The following is a 17,223-nucleotide window of genomic DNA, read 5'->3' as shown; positions in this document are numbered from 1 at the left end:
TCTTAATATTTTTTTAATCAAATAAAACACAATAATTCAATAACGTGCTTTAACCACTAGGCGGTGCACACAAGGTACACACAGCCATAATAACTTTGTATTATTAGTGTAGGACACTTTTGTTTTCGTACAACATCTGAAGATGTGTAATTTTATGCATGCTTTCACATAATGTTACAGCATATTGCTATAATATTTCAGACTCAGTATTTACATTCTTACATTCAAAGAAAATCAGTAATATCTTTAAAAACTACAGTCCTTTTATATCAGCTGTGCACCGTTATGGTTTAAATATAACCTATCTGTGAATTAGATCAAATGTAAAAGTCAGCCGAATTAGTGTTGATACTGCAAGGAGACGTATTGTGTGAAGAGAAATTGAAGATGTTGTTTAATTGTTGAATATATTTATGATCCACGTCAAGTATTCAGTTTCGGCGGCATTTTCTCAGTTTTTCCAAAGGTCTTCTCATCAGGGCTCTATAAATAAATATCTACGGTAGATCTGTAATATACAATGCAGCCGAACCGTGTATTACAATGCCGTTATGTGATGACTTCCAAAGAGAATAGCAAGAGCGCTCGGAATTAAGTATTCTTTTATTCTTTTAAAATGTTTTCCGGATTTCATATCATATAAACACCAAATCCCAGCATGCATTGCCATCTGGGTTGAATGTGTTGGTTCATTTGGGCAGCAATAACATGGAATCTGTCAAAGTAATACATGTGATTCTAAATGTCTCTGAAGACTCGTGCACTACAAGAGAAACAACAACATGAATCAAAAGAAACATCCAGCAAATCTTTAGAGCAAAGTTTCCAGGTGAGCAAGGATCCTCCTGAGCAGTGACAGCCTCCATGCTACACAGACACAGGAAGGAGCCGGGAGAAAGTCCAACATCTACAGAACAACTCATGAGAAGACGTTCAAGCCCCACCCATCATGTTTGAGTGACAGCTGATCTCTGCAGTGAAGACATGGACAATCAGCTCTGATGGACACACGGTGAGTTCAAGAAGTAGAAGAGTTCTTCCAAGGACTTCAGACTATTAGAGTTTACAAAACTCAGCAGTGTCTCCATAATTAAAATAAACATAAAGTCCAGCATGTAGCGGCTGAGTGAACGTGGTCTGCACTCTGTGGAGGAGAGTCATGGTTTCAGAGACGCTGTAGAAGGACAGAACACCTGCTCTGTGATCCAGGTACACTCCTACTCTGGAGGACAGAGGACCTGAGACGGGAGTGAGGATACTGTTGTGAATAAATGTAAAACTGTTTTGGTCACAAACTAAGGACCAGGATTTGTCATTGTTTCCAAATAGACTTTCCCCCCCTGCTCTGCTGATATTCTTGTATGCGACAGCTACACGAACTCCTTCCCCTCTCCACTCCACCTCCCAGTAACAACGTCCAGTCAGACTCTCTCTACTCAGGACCTGAGGATACCATCCAGTGAATCTGTCTGGGTGACTGGAATAAGACTGACGTTGTTCCACGGCTGTTGCTTTTCTGCTCCCCTCAGATAATAACAGATATGTGAATGCTGTGTTTGGATCCAGAGTGATCTCCTGTGAATATGTGAAGAACCCAGCTTCAGTCGGTGAGGACGTTTGTCCATCCCTCTCTCAGGGCGTCCTGTAGTTTGTCTCTGACTGCTGACAGGGCCGCCGTCACGTCCTCAAAGTAGCTCAGAGGACGGATGTTGATGCTGGAGGAGTGTGTAGCTTCACTGAGGGCTGACAGTGAGGGGTAGCTGAGCAGGAACTGGTTGTGATCCTCTGTGTGAGACAGCAGCTTCAGCTCAGCGTCTCTCCTCTTCAGCTCAGAGATCTCCTGCTCCAGCTTCTCCTGGAGCTCTCTGACTCGACTCACTTCTCTCTTCCTGCTGGGATCTGAGCTGCTGCTTCACATCAGAGCTTCTCTTCTCCATGAGACGGATCAGCTCAGTGAACGTCTTCTCACTGTCCTCCACTGCTTTATCAGCAGAGCCATTGACGGCCTGCACCTCCTGCTGAAGCAGCTTCACCTCCTTCTCTCCGTCCTGGATCCTCTGCTGGATGTTGAGTCGACTCCCCTCCAGCTCTCTCTGCCTCTCAGCTCTCTCTGCTGCAGCTGACACCGTGTCGTGGCCTTTGTGTTCGTCCACAGTGCAGATATAACAGATACTCTGCTGATCAGTGCGGCAGAACAGCTTCTTCACCTCGTCGTGACGAGAGCAGATGTTCTCCTGGAGCTTCTTGGAGGGCTCCACCAGCTTGTGTTTCTGTAATGGAGCTGCGTCATAATGAGGCTGGAGGTGTTGGTCACAGTAAGAGGCCAGACACACGAGGCAGGACTTACAGGCTCTCAGCTTCCTCCCAGTGCAGACATCACAGGCCACATATCTTCAGCTCCAGCATAGCAGAGATCAGCAGGAGCAGCTGGGGGTCCAGTCTTCTTCAGCTCCTCCACTAAAGCTGCTAACATGGTGTTCTTCAGCAGGACAGGCCTCGGGTGTGAAGCTCTGCCTGCACTGAGGGCAGCTGTGGATCTTCTTCTCATCCTCTCCGTCCCAGAAGCCTTTAATACACTTCATGCAGTAGCTGTGTCCACAGGAAGTGCTCACCGGATCCTTCAGTAGATCCGACAGATGGGACAAGATAACATTTCCCGCTCCAGCTGAACTGAAACTAGTGACAGCTGATCTGACAGCATGTGTGTGAGCAGTGGAATGTGGCCTATCAGCTCTCGTGCTTTACCCACATGTTGGTTTCACCCCTCCTCCTCAGTGTGGGTCTGAAGGGGAGGAGCCAGGAAACACAGAGTGGAGCTGGCTGTGTCTGAGAGCAGGAAGAAGAGGGAGGGCTCATCAAACGCTGACTCATTCCAGGAGGAGGAGCAGTGCTCAGACTCTGACCTCCACAGAGCCTCGGTTACAACCTGCTCTTCCTTTGAAAAGAGCTTTTAGTTGTAAAATAAGTCGGGTAAACTTACAAAATCTGAAGGGGGTTAAATACTTGTTTCCTCCACTGTAAATGTATAGAAGGCCTCTTTACCAAGCTCCAAACTAAGTGAAATATCTCAAAAGTGTAAAAGATATCATAAATCTGAAGAACATGTTTAATAGCTGAATGTCTTGTGATCATTTTAAAGTTGGAATGAAGTCTCTAGCTGAAAGTATGTGGAAGGAGAAGCTTTTGGTGCACGGTGTAGCTAAAAGAGGATTTGAAGGTTCCTCCCATTGAGTACGTTAAAGAGTTTAAAAAGCTGAATATTTCAAAAAGTACAAAGTGTTTTGAAAAAGTACAAAGTGTCCCATCATGGGCTGAAAAGGCTGCATCTTGTGATGTCTGAATGGTTCCTGGAGCTGAAAGTATGGCTGCACAGCATTCCACTAAGTAAACTAATGCAGTGCACCAAGCAGCTCTCTGGTGTTCCCTCCAGCTTCAAGTCAGCATGAAGTCACGGAGAGGCAACACCATCCAGCTCTGAAGGAGTTTCTGTGCTCACTTCCTGTCTCTTTGTATTCATGTTGGGAAACTTTGTACACATGTGATGTCTCTTTTTGGATATTTGGAGTTTTTACCTTTGAAACTCTAGATATTTCGCCTCCTTGTGTTTTCTGTAATCCCTTGTTTGTTCCAATGTGGCCGTTAATGTCTCCCTGGTTCATCACATGGAGACGCCCTGATCAGTGAACTATGGACGACAGATCTCTATCAGCTGAGATTGGAAATGTGCACCATGTCCAGTAACCTGGTTCATGTTCCTCAGAGTTGCAGAAGATGCTGACGCTCTGTTCAGTAATGAAATAGACCTTATTTCAGGCGAGTGCCAGGTAAGAGACACTTTGAAAAGCTCTGCTTCAAAGCAGCTCCGCCTCTTTGTGTTGTCCTTTATCAGCAGGTGGTGTTTGTACGTCTCTCTGTAGTAACTCAGTCCCTTGGTGCTCATTCTGTGTCTTTCTGCTCACGCTTCATTGTGGTCACTTTGAGGGTCTATATTCTTATGAACCATTCAAACCTAAAAGCTTACAAGCTTTAAAGTTACCTTCAGATTTAAATGAGAAAAAGTCACGAGACAGAAAACAGAATCCAGCTCAAAACGTTTATTCAGTCATCAGAAACTTCCATGTTAAGTTTCACAGGAGAGGAGGATTATGGGTAATGTAGTCAAACATGATCATCTACATATGATCAGGTGAACTCTGAGGATCAGCTGGGATCTCTCAGGTGACTTCAGTTCTTCCCCCCCATGGTGTGCTTGTCGAACAGGTACTCGGCCATCTTGTTGGTGTTGGAGTCCATTCTGCTCAGATTAGAGATGAAGTCTCCGAGCTTCTTGATGGACTCGACCTGCTCGTTCAGGTAGTGAGTCTCCAGGAAGTCACACATCTGAGGAGGAGAAGAGAGCAGACGTTAACAACTAAAGCTTCAGAGACGTTGAATCCCAGAGATCATCAGTGTGTAGTTCCTCATGTTCAGCAGGTGTTACTCACATGAGGGTCGGCGTGGTCTGAGGCCAGTTTGTGCAGATCCAGCAGAGCCTGGTTCACGTTCTTCTCCAGCTGCAGAGCGGCCTGCATGGCCTCCAGACCCGAGCCCCACTCGTCTCGCTCTGGCTTCTGTAACGAGGGACCACCAGTTAGAGGGGGAGGGTACATAAAGCAAAGAGCCTCAGTCTTAGTTTGAAATAAGTGAGAAACATGTTTATTTAAGACAGATTTAGGAAAGCCACCACTAAGTGTGTCCCTTTAGAATAACCCGTATGCACTTGCAGTCTACATCACTTCTTCATTTAAGCACACTAGTTTCTCATGTTTACATAAGACATTTAAAAATATTTGTTTATGTACTTTTTTTTATATGCATTTAATTATATTTTGTACTCGAGCCCAAAGCTTTATTCACAAGCTGCTGTAACAAGAATAAAAACCCTTTAAAGTACATTTAATCTATTAGACGACATGTCAATATACATACTAACATTAGTCCTGTGCAATAAAGCTTGAGAACAGGACGAGGTGCAAATGGAAATATTCTGTATCTTTCCAAGACAAGCCTTTAATGCATCCGTTAAAGTCAACGCCCCTGTTGCATTGTGGTACATATAGTTGGATAAATGAACCCCACCAGTCTAAATAAGCTTTCTCACGGCGCTGCCAAGTCACCTGAGCCGAGAGCCAATGAAATCTGTGGCTTTAACGGCACGAGGATGTTGAGATTTAGGGTAAAATAAATGACGTATTTAAACTCTACACATGGAGCTGCTGTGATGCAAGGAGCATCTCAGACTTGATCTGACCATTAAAGGATTCTCGTATCGTAGAGGTCCTGCAGATATTTACCTTGATGTCCTGCAGGAAGATGCGTCCTCCTCGACTGTTCTGGAAGGTGAGCAGCTTGTCGGCGTGCTCCCGCTCCTCCTCGCTGGTCTCCTTGAAGAAGTGAGCGAAGCCGGGCAGGGCCACGTCGTCACGGGAGAAATAAAAGGCCTGCAGACAGAAGACAGAGGTTAGAGAACAGACCGCTCGTTACACACAGAACAGGTCGAGACAAACGGTCGTTATGAGCCGAGGGCAGACAGAAACATGAGTCATGATTTCAGGGTGGGGATAACAACCAGCGTAAGCATGACACAGCCATTATGTGGGCTGAATTGTGGACAGGGACTAGAACAGTCACAAATGGAAGCAGTATTTAGATCCATAACTTAAGTAGAAGTACTATCATCTTAAAACACTAAAGTGTCTGATTAGATAAAGTCAGTAAACCCGTTCAGTCTGAGGTAGAAACAGGAGGGTCTGTAATCTAAAGACACTTTAACAGAAGAGAGAATAATGGAGTCTGTAGCCTTTAGGTTATGCTAATGCGTGTTAGCTTAAAACAGGGATTCTGTGATTTGATGATATCTGTAAAACAATAGTCTGCTATCTTGTATTTGTACACCCTGCATCACCAGATGACTCCACGGTTATGGAGATCATGTTGTATTTGATTGGGTACCAAACAGTTCAACAGCTTTTACTTTGTGTGTGTCGTTGGCTCGAGGCACTTGTGTTTTGCCCACCAGAGACTACGTGGTTCCCCTGTGACGTTAGCTTGTTTACTCATAATACACTTACACCATTTAATACAGGCACACAATGAACATGTAACGGTGTAAAGAGTGTTTGTTACCATGGAGGTGTAGGAGTAGGAGGCGAACAGCTCCATGTTCAGCATCCGGTTAACGGCCGCCTCGCAGTCGCGGTGGTAGTTCTGTCTCACCTGGGAATCCATCTCAACTGGCGTTTCTTCGCTGTTTTTTCTTAACAAAACGGTACAAAAATAAAGCTTACGAAGACTCTTCGGTAGTGCAGATTGAAGCAGAGGTTTTTTCCTGTGTGTCCGGAATGGATTTAAGCGCGAATTCAGATCGAGATGAAGGAAAAGTCCCGTTCAAACACTGTTGAAGCAAGAACTGTTTCTTCCCGAGCGTGAAATGGCAGTTGAGTCGCTTCCTGTATTTATACCAGACGGGGGTCGTGGCGTCACTGCGCGTCTCCTCCAATCAGTGAGCTTTGGAGATCACGTGACGGTGAATGAATGAATGAAAACTTTATTACAGACTCAGGGTCCAGATAAAAGACAATACATTACATATAATAAATTACATACACAGCATAAAAAGAATTCATAGTTTAAGAATAATTTAAATCAGTGTCCTACAAAGAGACAACTATACCAATGTCTCCACAGCTGCGATTGGTAGCGTGTATATTAAACCTTATGTTCGATAAGGCCAAGAGGATTTCCATTATCACAGTCATTAAGCCGGCAAATACATTTATACATGAGATTTCTTAAAACAGCTTGTAGAGTATTGACTCCTGCAGCCACAAACATTTCACTTGCACTGACCATCGAGGTCTCTTAGTCTTCAGCAATATTCTCATGGCATCATTATGAGCTACTTGAAGTTTCCGTAAACTTGCTTTTCTGTAGTTTGACCACAAATGTGCCGTTTAGAGCGGTGTGCAATATGCTCTGAACAGAGACATCTTCACTCCATCTGTACATGCACCAAACTTACGTAAGAGAATGTTTGCTTGTGCACATCATGCGGCATTGCCTATAAATATCTTCATCATCTGTCATTTGTTCTGTAATAAAGTGTCCCAAGATATTTTAACTTATTACAGACACTAAGATTAATATCAGACAATTTAAAATCAGGACATTTCAGACATTTATCCTCTTTGGTTCTAAAGATCATGACAGCACTCTTTCTGGCATTGTATTTGATGTCATGTTCCACACCATACACAGAGCAAACAGCAAGAAGCTGCTGGAGACCAGCGCTAGATGGACTCAGCTCAACAAGATCATCTGCATACATAATATGGTTCACTAGACTGCTACCAATCATGCATCCAGTATTACGGGCTTTCAGCCGCTTGGACAGATCATCAATATAGAGGTTAAAAAGAACTGGGGACATAATTCCACCTTGTCTGACACCATTGCTAACCCCAAATGGGGCTGAGACCCTATTGCCCCCATTTGACTTGCATAGTCTGGTGGCCATACCAGTAGACCAGAACTCTCACAATGTATTGGGCACCGCTCTTTGACTCAGCTTAACAAATAACGTCCTATGATTAACACGATCAAAGGCTTTAGAAGCATCAATGAAACACATAAGAACTGATGAGTTATTACCTCTATATTTGTTGACAATTTCCTCTAAAGGCCCGGACACACGATTTCGGCTGTTCTCGTAAGTCGGGAGACGAAGCGTGTCCTGTCGCCCAAACTCAATTTGGTGTGTCCCGCACCGTCGACCGTGACACGCCTTATTTGGACTGCCTGTCCCGATGCATGGCCGATTCAACATGTTGAATCGGCCATGCATCGGGACAGGCAGTCGGACCAAACAATCACTCTGATTGGCTGTTCAGCTAGCGAATCAGTGCATGAGAAGCGAAACGGAAGTGAGGGACGTAAACAAACGATTTAAGAAGGCACACACAGACTGATATTCATTTTCATCTCATCATGGCGATCTGGAATGACGCAAACCAAGACCTGCTCATCACATTGATCCAGGAGAGGCCAGCTCTGTACGACATCACAGAGAAAAGGTACTCGAACCGAGTAGTGAAAACCGGACTCTGGCGAGAGATTGAAACGCAACTTGGTTTCTCGGGTAAGATTATCTTTTTCATCAATTGAGCTCTTTAGCAGATATTGTTGGCTTTTTATTGTTTGCCAGCGTACAGTGGCGTTAACGTGAAATGTAATTTGTTATTTCAACATTGTGTTTTGTTGTTATCTTGTTGCTAGCTGTTGCTAGCTGTGCAGTTTGGCACTGCATATAGATATGAATTGGACATGCTAACTAGCCACAATGGTTACATCATTTATTTGTGTGCTTCAGAGAAAGAGCTGAGGAAGAAGTGGATTCTCTGCGAACCCAGTGCACCCGGTACAGGAGACTTGCCCCTTCGGGTAGTTGTGGACCAAAGACGGGCAGACAGCAGTGAATCCTGACCAGGCTGCAGTTTGCACACGCTATTTGTTGTTGTTTATATCACGCAGTCTGTTCTTCTTCTCTGTCTTCCGGTTGTTGCCTATTTTTAATGACGAATACACACTACCGCCGCCTGCTGGTAAGGAGAGTTATTGCCACTCACGCACTGAAGTCTTTGCGGTGTGTTCCCGTGCGACACATGGCCAAGACGCAGGAGAACACCGCGACGCAACAGCCGACGTCGGCGTCGGCGAGTCCTCTGGTGACTGCTTGGTGAGTCCGGGCCTTTAGGCGTATACACACAAGTCAGTGCCATGTTTAGCCTTAAAGCCACACTGGTTATCTGTTGAGTTAATAAAGTCATCTAATCTGTCCAGCAGAATTCTTTCTAGGACTCTTGACAGTGTGCTGGCTAACGCTATGGGCCTATAGTTGTCTAGGCTTCCCACTTTACCGGCTTTGTCCTTAATAACTGGCACCAACAGAACAGACAACATTGAGTCTGGTCACAAGCCATGACTCATAAAGGCAGCAAAGCAGATAGAAAGAAGAGGAGCTATCTTCACACTGGCATATTTAAGATGTTCAGCAGAAAGATGATCTACACCACTGGCTTTGTTGTCCGACAGCTTGTTTATAGCTTGGCACACCTTGTGTGGCATTATCACCATTGACTCATTGTTATCATCTACCCTATACAGTTCACTTTGGACACAGTTGAATAAGGTGCTATAATGCTGTCGCCATAACTCCACAATGGTGTCTGTTCCGGATGTTCCGTCAACAGTGCATGGTAGAGGTATTTTGCATTGATTAATAGCCCTTACTTCTTTCCAAAAATCCATAACATTGTTACTGAGCAGCTTCTTAGCCATGGAATCGGCCCTCATGGCTTGCTCATTTTTACAGATGAAGCGAATAGCATACTTGTATCTTGCATTAGTAAGCTTCTTGTACTCAAGTACAGACCCTTGTCTGGTTCTGCCTGCCATAGCCCATGATTTAGTGGCTTCACAGGCTTCAGCAGGACACTCAGCTACATACCTATTCCAGCCAGGCCTGATGTTATGAGTCTCATTGTTACTTTTGTAGTAAGGCTTACTGCCTTCATACAGAGCACTTACTATATCACTGTATGCAGCAGATATCACTCCTATGCTTTGCATCCTTACAGTTAACATCACTACACATAATTGCATCTCTAGGTAGATGAATATTAGTTAAGGATGTATCTGTCTGAGCATAATAGGATGTAATGTCTTCCTTTGTGAGGGTTGACCAGTCTAGTTTTTCTGTTTGAGCACTATTTACATTTCTGGTTAGCCCAGGTAGATGTTCGACATGTATTGACATAGCAACAGGTATATGATCTGCCATCCTTTACTCCGAACAAATATTTGTTTCTCCGAATCGAAGGGGAAAAATAAAAAAGCATTGCACACAATTTAAACCAATCAATGTTGTGTAATTAACAAGGATAATCTGGTGTGTTTTAGTCGAGGAGTAGTGCAGATATCACTGTAAACTCAATCGACAGTAAGGGGAATACTTACTTCCGGGTGTAAAATTCTCCGTTATCCAATGAGAATGGACGCTCACATTGCCTTTAAGGGCAGCCGACACAAACGAATGCCGTGCTTCCATGAGCGTCCATAGAAGCATATGGACATCCCGGAAAGCTGAAAATGGACGCTAAGGGCCCCCCTCTTGCGTTGAAAATGGACGCTAAGGCCCCCCCCCTTGCGTTGGAAAAAGCCGACACAGGACTTGACATAACGTCAACATAGGCCGACCTGGGAGCGAGGATGTGTTGGTTGATTCGGACAGACAACTAAGCAGCGGCAGCATATATAAATCGCCAGGGAGGCATACGATCAGCGCAGCTGCTGAACACAGCCAGACGGCTGCTGTGTTGGGCACAAACACACGTACTCTCTATCAGAGCGGTGTATATCCCCGGCGTGTTGAACAGAGGGGCGGACCTAATGTCCAGAGGAGGTCCTTACCAAGGGGATTGGAGCCTCCACCCCGAACTGGTCACCCAGGTATGGAGCAGGTTCGGGAGAGCGGAGGTGGATCTGTTCGCTGCACGCGAGAACGCGCAGTGTGCCCTCTGGTTCTCCATGAGAACGCAGGACCACCCCCCCCCTGGGCGTGGACGCGTTCGCACACAGGCCGTGGCCCAAGGGGTTGTTATACGCTTTCCCACCAGTCCCTCTGATTCCTCGGTTCCTGGACCGAGTGCAGGAGGAGATACTGACAGCAATTTTAATAGCACCGGAACGCACGGGAGCGTCCTGGGTTCCATGCCTACGGCGGATGCTGTCAGGGAGACCGTGGGAAATACCGTGGCGCAGGGACGCTCTCTCCCAGGTGGAGGGAGCGATCAGCAGTCACCCAGTATTGGGCCAACGTTTGTGGGCATGGCCCCTGAACGGGAACATTTAGAGGGGCTGGGCCTCTCTAAAAATGTTATCAGTACCATTCAGGGTTCAAGGGCGGCGTCCACCAGGGCATCCTACACAGTCAAATGGACAGTGTTCCAGCGCTGGTGTGTAGGGAAAAGCCTGGACCCCGTTAGGTGCCCCCTGTCTCACATACTGTCGTTCCTCCAGACTTTACTGGACAGAAAATTGGCTTATAGCACGATAAAAACGTACGCGGCTGCCATATCATCTTGCCACGAAGGGTTTGGTGTCAGCACGGTGTTTAGTCAACCTCTGACAACACGGTTTCTACGGGGAGTACAGAGACTCAGACCGGTGTCACGCACTTTGGCGCCTCAATGGGATTTGGCGTTGGTGTTATGCGCACTAAGTAAAGCTCCATTCGAACCTTTAGATCAGGTTCCCCTAAAGTTTTTGTCAGCCAAAGTGGCTCTGCTCTTGGCGCTGACATCAGCAAAAAGGGTGAGTGAATTGTCTGCTCTATCTGTGGCTCCGTCATGTCTCCGGATCCAAGGAGATGGCAGCTCAGCTGTTTTGCGCCCTAACCCGGCTTTTATGCAAAAGGTGATCACAAGCTCTTTTAGATCGAGAGTGATCACTTTGGATGGTTTCTTCCCTCCTCCTCACACATCGGAGGAAGAAGCCACATCTCATCTCCTATGTCCCGTACGTGCGCTGTCATGCTATATTGCACGCACAGCCACGTTGCGCAGGTCCCAGCGCCTGTTTGTGCATTACAGAGAGCGCTCAATAGGGCAGCCTCTGTCGGCACAGCGCCTGTCACACTGGTTGTGTGAAGCTGTGTCACAGGCGTATGTTTCCTCTGGGTTGGATCCCCCAGAAAACATCAAAGCGCACAGCACCAGAGGGATTTCAACCTCTAGGGCGTTGCACGGAGGAATGACGGTAGAAGACATTTGCAATGCTGCATCGTGGTCTTCCCCCTGTTCTTTTATTCGTTTTTATTTGAGGGATGTCTCCCAATCATCTCTGACACATTCAGTACTGAGTGTTCTGTCAGATTGAGTAAATGTCAGGGAATAAACGGCGTGCCCTCTCTCCTGCCTATTGGCATTTAGAGAGCTGCCCCTTTTCCCCCTCTTTTATCGTTTTAACAAGTGGGATTGTTATCTCTACTTTTTAAACGACGGGTATTCACCTTCATTCCCTTTTAAGAGAATATTCATTTGGAATAATGCTATATTTCCAGGGACTGTGATGCTCCTTTTCTTTTCGCATGGGTTATTAATTGAGTAGAGGTGTTTCTGTGCTTCTGGTAACGGACGGACCAGTGGGGCGTGGACTACATCCTGCTTCGCCCCTAACCCAATAGCGATAGCCTTAGAGGGCGAAGCCTTATACGAAATAGAACCGGGGTTACGTATTGTAACCCAGCTTCTATGAGTATAGGCGCAGCCCTCTAAGGTTCGGGCCCCACTGGCTCCGCGAATAGCTGAGAAAAGCTGTTTGTGTGGGAGCAGTTGGACGGGCCTACTTCCTATTTATACGGAAGGGAGGCCGAAGGTGGGGCCCACGTCATAGGTGGGCGTGGATTAAGTCTGTCAGTGCTGCACACGTTGCAGTGGGATTACCCAATAGCGATAGCCTTAGAGGGCTGCGCCTATACTCATAGAAGCTGGGTTACAATACGTAACCCCAGTCTCTGCAGAGCATATAGGCTAATGGAGATGCAGTTATTTCCAGCATTCTTTATTTACCTTTCATTCAAGTATGTTATGCCTTTTATCTGCTAATGTACAGGAGGAAGAGTGATTCACTCTCTGTCTACTTGGCTTACATAACAGTTAAAGTTTACAGCCTAAAACACATGGAGCATTTTTTATTCATTTTTATGTCAATTTGCACATTTCATGGTGATGCTCAGCCTCTCCCTTTAACTCCTAACAGTCATCATCATGGTGACGCTCAGCCTCTCCCCTTAACTCCTAACAGTCATCATCATGGTGACGCTCAGCCTCTCCCTTTAACTCCTAACAGTCATCATCATGGTGACGCTCAGCCTCTCCCCTTAACTCCTAACAGTCATCATCATGGTGACGCTCAGCCTCTCCCTTTAACTCCTAACAGTCATCATCATGGTGACGCTCAGCCTCTCCCCTTAACTCCTAACAGTCATCATCATGGTGATGCTCAGCCTCTCCCCTTAACTCCTAACAGTCATCATCATGGTGATGCTCAGCCTCTCCCCTTAACTCCTAACAGTCATCATCATGGTGATGCTCAGCCTCCTCCCTTAACTCCTAACAGTCATCATCATGGTGATGCTCAGCCCTCTCCCCTTAACTCCCTAACGTCATCATCATGGTGATTGCTCAGCCTCTCCCCTATACTCCTAACAGTCATCATCATGGTGACGCTCAGCCTCTCCCCTTAACTCCTAACAGTCATCATCATGGTGACGCTCAGCCTCTCCCCTTAACTCCTAACAGTCATCATCATGGTGACGCTCAGCCTCTCTCCTTAACTCCTAACCAGTCATCATCATGGTGACGCTCAGCCTCTCCCCTTACCCTCCTAACAGTCATCATCATGGTGACGCTCAGCCTCTCCCCTTAACTCCTAACAGTCATCATCATGGTGATGCTCAGCCTCTCCCCTTAACTCCTAACAGTCATCATCATGGTGACGCTCAGCTCTCTCCCTTAACTCCTAAACAGTCATCATCATGGTGATGCTCAGCCTCTCCCTTTAACTCCTAACAGTCATCATATGGTGACGCTCAGCCTCTCCCTTTAACTCCTAACAGTCATCATCATGGTGATGCTCAGCCTCTCCCCTTAACTCCTAACAGTCATCATCATGGTGACGCTCAGCCTCTCCCCTTAACTCCTAACAGTCATCATCATGGTGACGCTCAGCCTCTCCCCTTAACTCCTAACAGTCATCGTCATGGTGACGCTCAGCCTCTCCCCTTAACTCCTGCAGTCATCATCATGGTGATGCTCAGCCTCTCCCCTTAACTCCTAACAGTCATCATCATGGTGACGCTCAGCCTCTCCCCTTAACTCCTAACAGTCATCATCATGGTGACGCCTCAGCCTCTCCCCTTAACTCCTGCAGTCATCATCATGGTGATGCTCAGCCTCTCCCCTTAACTCCTAACAGTCATCATCATGGTGACGCTCAGCCTCTCCCCTTAACTCCTGCAGTCATCATCATGGTGATGCTCAGCCTCTCCCCTTAACTCCTAACAGTCATCATCATGGTGACGCTCAGCCTCTCCCCTTAACTCCTAACAGTCATCATCATGGTGATGCTCAGCCTCTCCCCTTAACTCCTAACAGTCATCATCATGGTGATGCTCAGCCTCTCCCCTTAACTCCTAACAGTCATCATCATGGTGACGCTCAGCCTCTCCCCTTACTCCTAACAGTCATCATCATGGTGATGCTCAGCCTCTCCCCTTAACTCCTAACAGTCATCATCATGGTGATGCTCAGCCTCTCCCCTTAACTCCTAACAGTCATCATCATGGTGACGCTCAGCCTCTCCCCTTAACTCCTAACAGTCATCATCATGGTGACGCTCAGCCTCTGCCCTTAACTCCTAACAGTCATCATCATGGTGACGCTCAGCCTCTCCCTTTAACTCCTAACAGTCATCATCATGGTGACGCTCAGCCTCTCCCCTTAACTCCTAACAGTCATCATCATGGTGACGCTCAGCCTCTCTCCTTAACTCCTAACAGTCATCATCATGGTGACGCTCAGCCTCTCCCTTTAACTCCTAACAGTCATCATCATGGTTGACGCTCAGCCTCTCCCCTTAACTCCTAACAGTCATCATCATGGTGACGCTCAGCCTCTCCCCTTAACTCCTAACAGTCATCGTCATGGTGACGCTCAGCCTCTCCCCTTAACTCCTAACAGTCATCATCATGGTGACGCTCAGCCTCTCCCCTTAACTCCTAACAGTCATCATCATGGTGACGCTCAGCCTCTCCCCTTAACTCCTAACAGTCATCATCATGGTGACGCTCAGCCTCTCCCCTTAACTCCTAACAGTCATCATCATGGTGATGCTCAGCCTCTCCCCTTAACTCCTAACAGTCATCATCATGGTGACGCTCAGCCTCTCCCCTTAACTCCTAACCAGTCATCATCATGGTGACGCTCAGCCTCTGCCCTTAACTCCTAACAGTCATCATCATGGTGACGCTCAGCCTCTCCCCTTAACTCCTAACAGTCATCATCATGGTGACGCTCAGCCTCTCTCCTTAACTCCTAACAGTCATCATCATGGTGATGCTCAGCCTCTCCCCTTAACTCCTAACAGTCATCATGGTGACGCTCAGCCTCTCCCCTTAACTCCTAACAGTCATCATCATGGTGACGCTCAGCCTCTCCCCTTAACTCCTAACAGTCATTATCATGGTGACGCTCAGCCTCTCCCCTTAACTCCTAACAGTCATCATCATGGTGACGCTCAGCCTCTCCCTTAACTCCTAACAGTCATCATGGTGACGCTCAGCCTCTCCCCTTAACTCCTAACAGTCATCATCATGGTGACGCTCAGCCTCTCCCCTTAACTCCTAACAGTCATTATCATGGTGACGCTCAGCCTCTCTCCTTAACTCCTAACTGTCATCATCATGGTGACGCTCAGCCTCTCCCCTTAACTCCTAACAGTCATCATCATGGTGACGCTCAGCCTCTCCCCTTAACTCCTAATCAGTCATCATCATGGTGACGCTCAGCCTCTCCCCTTAACTCCTAACAGTCATCATCATGGTGACGCTCAGCCTCTCCCTTAACTCCTAACAGTCATCGTCATGGTGACGCTCAGCCTCTCCCCTTAACTCCTAACAGTCATCATCATGGTGACGCTCAGCCTCTCCCCTTAACTCCCTAACAGTCCTCATCATGGTGACGCTCAGGCCTCTCCCCTAACTACTAACAGTCATCATCATGGTGACGCTCAGCCTCTCCCCTTAACTCCTAACAGTCATCATCATGGTGACGCTCAGCCTCTCTCCCTTAACTCCTAAACAGTCATCATCATGGTGACGCTCAGCCTCTCCCCTAAACTCCTAACAGTCATCATCATGGTGACGCTCAGCCTCTCCCCTTACCCCTAACAGTCATCATCATGGTGACGCTCAGCCTCTCCCCTTAACTCCTAACAGTCATCATCATGGTGACGCTCAGCCTCTCCCCTTAACTCCTAACAGTCATCATCATGGTGATGCTCAGCCTCTCCCCTTAACTCCTAACAGTCATCATCATGGTGACGCTCAGCCTCTCTCCTTAACTCCTAACAGTCATCATCATGGTGACTGTTCAGCCTCTCCCCTTAACTCCTAACAGTCATCATCATGGTGACGCTCAGCCTCTCCCCTTAACTCCTAACAGTCATCATCATGGTGACGCTCAGCCTCTCCCCTTAACTCCTAACAGTCATCATCATGGTGACGCTCAGCCTCTCCCCTTAACTCCTAACAGTCATCATCATGGTGACGCTCAGCCTCTCCCCTTAACTCCTAACAGTCATCATCATGGTGACGCTCAGCCTCTCCCCTTAACTCCTAACAGTCATCATCATGGTGACGCTCAGCCTCTCCCCTTAACTCCTAACAGTCATCATCATGGTGACGCTCAGCCCTCTCTCCTTAACTCCTAACAGTCATCATCATGGTGACGCTCAGCCTCTCCCCTTAACTCCTAACAGTCATCATCATGTGACGCTCAGCCTCTCCCCTAACTCCTAACAGTCATCATCATGGTGACGCTCAGCCTCTCCCCTTAACTCCTAACAGTCATCATCATGGTGACGCTCAGCCTCTCCCCTTAACTCCTAACAGTCATCATCATGGTGACGCTCAGCCTCTCTCCTTAACTCCTAACAGTCATCATCATGGTGACGCTCAGCCTCTCCCCTTAACTCCTAACAGTCATCATCATGGTGACGCTCAGCCTCTCTCCTTAACTCCTAACAGTCATCATCATGGTGACGCTCAGCCTCTCCCCTTAACTCCTAACAGTCATCATCATGGTGACGCTCAGACCTCTCCCCTTAACTCCTAACAGTCATCATCCATGGTGATGCTCAGCCTCTCCCCTTAACTCCTAACAGTCATCCATCATGGTGACGCTCAGCCTCTCCCTTAACTCTAACAGTCATCATCATGGTGATGCTCAGCCTCTCCCCTTAACTCCTAACAGTCATCATCATGGTGACGCTCAGCCTCTCCCCCTTAACTCCTAACAGTCATCGTCATGGTGACGCGTCAGCCTCTGCCCTTAACTCCTAACAGTC

General features: G+C 47.0%; 1 protein-coding gene and 1 pseudogene across 1 annotated transcript; both read right to left on the bottom strand.

Annotated features, from left to right (window-relative positions):
- Nucleotides 1-628: 628 nt before the first annotated feature.
- LOC117535369 lies at nucleotides 629-2,701 on the bottom strand (annotated as a pseudogene).
- A 1,378-nt stretch (nucleotides 2,702-4,079) lies between these two features.
- Nucleotides 4,080-6,478, bottom strand: LOC117535377 (ferritin, middle subunit-like). The gene is made up of 4 exons (XM_034199823.1): nucleotides 6,166-6,478; nucleotides 5,334-5,480; nucleotides 4,485-4,610; nucleotides 4,080-4,380 (listed from the first exon to the last, which is right to left on the bottom strand). Exons 1-4 carry the CDS (start codon nucleotides 6,265-6,267, stop codon nucleotides 4,225-4,227), a joined length of 531 nt encoding a protein of 176 aa, XP_034055714.1. The 5' UTR covers nucleotides 6,268-6,478; the 3' UTR covers nucleotides 4,080-4,224.
- Nucleotides 6,479-17,223: the final 10,745 nt, after the last annotated feature.

The sequence above is a fragment of the Gymnodraco acuticeps genome, unplaced genomic scaffold (genome assembly GCF_902827175.1).
Source record: "Gymnodraco acuticeps unplaced genomic scaffold, fGymAcu1.1, whole genome shotgun sequence".
NCBI classification, from domain to species: Eukaryota; Metazoa; Chordata; class Actinopteri; order Perciformes; family Bathydraconidae; genus Gymnodraco; species Gymnodraco acuticeps.
This window is presented reverse-complemented; position numbering and strand designations above follow the sequence as displayed.